The sequence below is a fragment of the Mastomys coucha genome, unplaced genomic scaffold (genome assembly GCF_008632895.1).
Source record: "Mastomys coucha isolate ucsf_1 unplaced genomic scaffold, UCSF_Mcou_1 pScaffold22, whole genome shotgun sequence".
NCBI classification, from domain to species: domain Eukaryota; kingdom Metazoa; phylum Chordata; class Mammalia; order Rodentia; family Muridae; genus Mastomys; species Mastomys coucha.
Genome location: NW_022196905.1, coordinates 232,317,487 through 232,323,615, shown reverse-complemented (window position 1 = coordinate 232,323,615; position 6,129 = coordinate 232,317,487). Strand labels below are relative to the sequence as shown.

The following is a 6,129-nucleotide window of genomic DNA, read 5'->3' as shown; positions in this document are numbered from 1 at the left end:
TTTTCCAAATTATCACAGCTAGTGAACCAAATTCTTACCCTCACCTAATGTCTGTGCCACCCTCCAAGGAGAACCATTATTTATTGAAACAATTGGTGAATGACTTTATGGATAGACCATCTTAATACCTACACCATTTCTTAAATGAATGTAACCTGTTTTCTGTGGGCTGAGAATGAAGTCACTCACTCAAGTCAAATAGCTTTGACCATAGCAGAAAATCTGTATCCAAAAATCGTACCTACAATTCATTCCTTGGCCCAGCAGAACTGTCAACTCTCAGCTTAGCTAAGATGGAGGTAAAATCCTTTGATGAGGTGAGGGTCATTGGAGTACAGCCTTATTAGAATGAAATCCAATGTCTAAAAATTGTTCTTATTTTGGGCTTGTACCACAGTAAGAGCCAAGATTTAAAACTCTACTAAATACAAAACAAATAAACAAAATGACTTTATATATTTATGTTCATTTAAGAAAATACTAGTAGTGATGTGTTATTTTGAAATATACAGTTAATATGTTTAGAGTTATTTAAAATTTATATTGAGAAAAATGTATTTTCACTATTGTTGTAGATGAGCATCTACATAAGACTGTTAAATTGATTGTTGTTTTATATCAAACAACTTTTATAATACTTATTTTTATTGTTATAATATTTTATAAATTTTAAGGAGTATGACAAAAAAGATATTATAGGTATTGAAGGAGGGTCTCTGGAAGGAGTTGGGGTATAAAAGGGAAACAAGAATGTGATTTAATTTTATTTACTTAAAATATGTTTTTAAATGTTAACAAATTCAGATAAATTGAAATCGTGTAACTTTTCTCATCATAATACAATAAAAGTTAAAAAAAAGTGTATATGTGGCAGTGTCCACATGCTATAGGACCCTAGTAATATAGCACTAGGCACTACTCAGCAGAGGCAGGTGTGCTCATTTGCTGGTTAGCCTGGCTCTGAGGTCCCAGAAACACTTTGTTTCAGGAAAGTAAGACAAAGATAGACAGAGCAGAATACCTGACATCATTGTTTTGGCCTCCATGTGCACATAGAGCACATATAACAATTACTACATGCTAGGGATTGTTGTGGGAACTTTTTTTTTTTTTTCAGAGCTGAGCATTAAACAGGATTTTGTAAATCTTGGGCAAGTCTTCTACCATTGGGCCACAGCCCAGCAGGAATCATTTTAAATTCTTTACACAGTTGATTCCATATTAATTCTGTTTATGGTGAAGGAGGAGACCCTGAGCCCTAGTGTGTCAACTGTTTAAGGCTTCAAAGTTTAATACTCTTACTCCAAAGTAGGAAAACCATTCCTTTCAAGATATAAAAGAAATGGTTTGTGGTGAATACTAATGTATATAATAATTTTAAAGCCAAATAAAACATTTACATAATAATTATCTAATCTATATTTCTTACTTTAAAGGGGTTTTGTGTATATGTGAGTGTGTATGTGTGTGTGTATGTGTGTGTGTATGTGTGTTTATGTGTGTTGCTAGAGATTGTTATGATAGGGAAGAGTTGTCTCTAGCATTCTATGATTTATTTTTTTATTTTTTTATTTTTATTTTTTTGAGAAATGGCCTCATTATGCAACTCTGGCTGGCCTGGAACTCTATGTAAATCAGGCTGGGCTTAAACTCACAGCAATCTGCCTGCCTCTGCTTATTGAGTGTGGGGTGAAAGGTGTGCCACTATGCTTGGCTGCAAAAACAAATTTTAGTGGCATTTACTTATATCATGTATGTGCTACAGTGTATGTGTAGAGGTCAGAGGTCAACTTGTGAGAGTTAGTTCTATTTCTACCATGTGAGTCCCAGAATTGACTAGTGCCTTTACCTATTGAGCCATCTCACCAGCCTGAATTTTGTTATATATAGAATATTTATTTATTTATTCTTTGACAGTTTCATATGTGTATACAGTGTATCTTGGTCAGGTTTATCCCACTTCCCTGGACTTTCCTTGGACTTCCCCAACACGCCACCTTCCACCTTCGTGGTTTCCTCTTTTGTCTTTAATATCCTGTGGCTGAGTCCACTTAGTGCTTCTTGCATGCTCACGGGTGTGGGCTATCCTCCCTGAGTATTTAAAAACAAACAAATGCTTTTTAAAAACTTAAAGGAGAGACCATTTTTCTCTGGTAGAAACCCAATTTAAAATTAAAGACTTAATTTTTATGTGTTGGTGGTTTTGCCTATATTTATGTGTGTGTGCCATTTGTGTGCAGCACCTGTGGAGGCTGGAAGAAAGTGTTAGACCTTTGGAATTGGAGTTACAGTTGGGAGCTGCCGTGTGGGGTGCTGGGCACTGATTGCTGATTCCCTGCAAGGGCACCCAGTGCTCTCAGCACCCAAGTTTTTGTATGTCTTAAAATCTTTTTTTAGGTTTATTTAGTTTATTTTTGTATGTGTCCAAGTGTTTTACTTGTATATATATATATTCGGTGTAAATATTTAAGAATTTGTTAGAAGCAATTCAGAGAATATGTAGCACCAATAAAATTAGAAAAGGGGCCAGGGCAGGAGACATGATTCAACAGTTAAGAGCTCTTACTGTTCCTTCTGTGGACCCAGGTTTCATTCCCAGCCACCCACATGGAAGCCTACAACTGTCCTTAACTCCTCTTCCAGGGGCTCCTATACCCTCTTGATGGTCAAGGTCACCAGGCATGCATGTGGTGTGCATTATGCACATAAAATAAATGTTGCAATTTTTTAAATTAGGAAAATACTTAAGTACTTAGTGAAAATGTAATCCCAGTTGAATATGTTTATGTGAAAGTATGTAATAAATGTGTTTCCTCTTTAAAAGACCTATTTAAAACATACATATATAATAATTAGATTGCCTTAAGTATTTTATTACAAAGTATTATTTGAATGATATTCTTACTTGCTTTTTTTTCCTGATTATCTAACTTTCAGTTCATAGCCTGCCAAACTTAGAAAAATGTGTTTAAAAGTAAACACATTTAAAGTAGGTTGAGTGGCTGGGTATGGTGCATGCATATACTTACAATGCCAGAATCCAGGGAGATCTCTGAGCTTGAAGTTGGCATGGTCTACAAACATAGCTGCAGGTCAACTAAGACCACATAGTGAAACCTTGTTTTAAGAAACAAACAACTTCACCTCCCTTTTTTAGACAATACTCAGGCAGTATACATGGGCTCTGAACTCCTGGGCCTCCTGTCCTGAGGTTATTGTGTGTACGATCATGTGTGGCTTGGAGAAATGTTAAGATCAGTTTCTAGTTAAAAAAGTAGCATGATCTTCTTCTTTGGGGTTTGATTCCTTTGTTCTTCTTTGCTTTGGTAAATGAAGGATACAGAAGTTTGAGGACAGAGCTGCTGTGCCCATGTAGGACAGTCGTGGGTAATACAGGGTCACCCCAGTCAGATACCCTTTTAGATAACCAGTCGTGGTGACTTAGAGTTATGTCGATAGAAGTGCTTGTTTGACACTTAGGATGGAGCTCATCATTGCAAAAGGTATTCCTAGGAGGTGGGCAGGCATGGCTGCTTTATTGCTCTCAGCTGGAAAAGTTGCCAAGTTGGCCTCCTGGTTAGAAAGATGTTCCTTGGAAACTGGGGTGATAAACTTGACCAATATACTTTTCATCTTGTTTTTAGAAATCTGCTTTTTAATTAAACTAAGAAATATTTCTCTTTTGCAGTCTCTTCTTGTGACCGTGAGGACAGCTCATGTGATTTTAAGGTAGTATAAATGTTGGAGAGATGATTGACATTTACTTGTTCAGTTGAGTTTGAGATAGATGTAATATATAACATGAGATGAGATGTTAAATATTTAACAGTGTGACTGAACTATACCATGTTTAAGTTAAAGTAAAATATGTAAGTGTGACAAAACTATACCATGTTTAAGCTAAATTTACTTGGGATGGTAAGCTAACATGCTTTTCTCCTTTCTCTCTGTATTGTAGATATGTAATTCACCTCTGGGACCTCAACCATGAAGGGACGTGGGAAGGAAAGGGGACCTATGTGTATTACACCGACTTTGTCATGGAACTCACTCTCCTGTCCCTGGACCTCATGCACCACATTCACATGCTGGTGAGTCCCCAGGAAGAGCTCTGACAGGGCTGACCCTGGCTTGTACAGTCAATGAAGTATTCAAGGTGACATGGATGACTCCTTTAAGAGACTTGAGTGTTGGGCACACAAAGGAGCCTTCCTCCTTTGGCAGCTAGGTGGAAAGTGGTGCTGTGGGGCTGCTTTGGGTGGTGGGTGCCCAGCTCCAGTGCTGAGTGCTGTGCCAGGAGGTGCGGTTAACTGCTCACAGTCACTAGAGCATTCTTAGAGCCCAGTAAAGGGGACCTTCCTGGTAGTGTGTGGGGCTCTCCTACACAACATGTGCTCTTTAGTGGTAATGGGAAGGAATTCTTGCTGCTTTTGCCTTCTAAGGATTTATGGTTTTCTACCTTTGTAATTAAAAACAAAGCCTTTGTACTTAAAATCTACCTCATTAAATTGGTGTCAGGAATTTCAGTGTTGAAGCCAGTTCAGTCTTACACACCTATAATTCTAGAACTTGTGAAGAAAAGGCAGGAGAGTCATCAAGTTCAAGGTCAGCCTGGGTATATACTGAGACCTTGTCTTAAACACCAAGAGCTGACTGGGGATGTAGCTAAGGGAAGAGCACTCAACTATAAGCTACTCAGTGTCCTGGGTTTGGTCCCCAGCACCATAGGAAGGAAATGTAAGTCTCTTTGACAGGTAGGCATTTAAAAAAATCTAACTAACAATGGTAAGAATCAGTATAGTAATGGGCAATTTACTATACCCACCACAGTAACATTTAAAAGGTACTGGGACATCACATTTATAAGCATACTTTTTGAAAATGAAAAAAAGTTTAACATTTTGTTTTATTTTTTTAACTTTATAAATTTTATTACAAAAAACTTGCAAATAAATAAACACTACACTCTAAAAATAAAACAGACCCAAGTCTATAGAACTTAGAGTATATATGTGTATGTATATGTAAGTTTGCATGACTGGACATTTTTTTACATTAAGCCTTTAAATCTCACATTAATTACTCAGGAGAGGTTATGATGGGATGGATACCTACACTGAAGAGCCATGGGTATTGTTTAGGGCAATCAAATAAATACATGCATTTATTTACTGAGAGATTGTTCTGTTTCCCTTTCACCAACATTAAGGAGCCTCGCTGTACATGTACCTTCATCATTAGCAAATGTGTATGTGTGTGGTTTACGTTCACATTAGTGTATGTGTGCTCACCTGTACACAGATGTGTATGGATCCATGTGTGGTCCAAAGGTTGATGGGAGGTGTTTTCCACTGTTGTTCTTCACCGTTTTTTTTTTTTTTTTTTTCCGAGACAGGGTTTCTCTGTGTAGCCCTGGCTGTCCTGGAACTCACTCTGTAGACCAGGGTGGCCTTGAACTCAGAAATCCGCCTGCCTCTGCCTCCCAAGTGCTAGGATCAAAGGCGTGCACCACCACTGCCTGGCCACCCTATTTTTTGAAACAGGTTTTTTTCACTGAATCTGGAGCTCACTGATAAACTCGACTGCTCAGTGAATTTCAGAGTCCTTCTAGCTTCATCCTTCCAGCTCTGGGGTTACAAATATGCATGGCCACATCTGGCATTTTGTTTTGTGTAGCCTTGACTGTCCTGGAACTCTGTCAGTAGACAAGGCTGGCCTTGAAGACACAATCTTCCAGCCTCTGTCTCTCAAGTGCTAGGATTCCCTGACTGGATCAGGCCTGCCTTTTATGTGGGTGCTAGAGATCCTAACTCAGCGTCTTACTCATTGGCTCAGCATTGAGCCATGTCCTTAGCCCTCACATTTGTTTTTATATTTTACTTCCCTCTATCTCTGTTCAGTTATTTGGCAACATCTGGTTATCTATGGCTAGCCTGGTTATCTTTATGCAACTTCGTTACCTGTTCCATGAGGTACAGCGTCGAATCCGTCGCCACAAGAACTATTTGCGAGTGGTAGGAAACATGGAAGCCAGGTAAGAAAGTGTGGCTTTCTTTTAGAGATGACATAGACTTTCTTCCTGGAATGTGGGGAGGGTTCCAGAGGATATAGGGTTTTTTTTTCCTTTCT

At 38.4% G+C, this 6,129-nt stretch overlaps 1 protein-coding gene across 3 annotated transcripts in view; it reads left to right on the top strand.

The window, feature by feature from the left end:
• Amfr (autocrine motility factor receptor) overlaps window positions 1-6,129 on the top strand; it is a 40,055-nt gene that overhangs the window by 18,893 nt on the left and 15,033 nt on the right. For all 3 annotated transcript variants that reach the window (XM_031340876.1, XM_031340878.1, XM_031340877.1), the window contains exons 5-7: window positions 3,689-3,729; window positions 3,959-4,091; window positions 5,901-6,034. In XM_031340876.1, coding sequence (XP_031196736.1) covers window positions 3,689-3,729; window positions 3,959-4,091; window positions 5,901-6,034 — 308 coding nt within the window. The remainder of the gene's footprint in view (window positions 1-3,688; window positions 3,730-3,958; window positions 4,092-5,900; window positions 6,035-6,129) is intronic.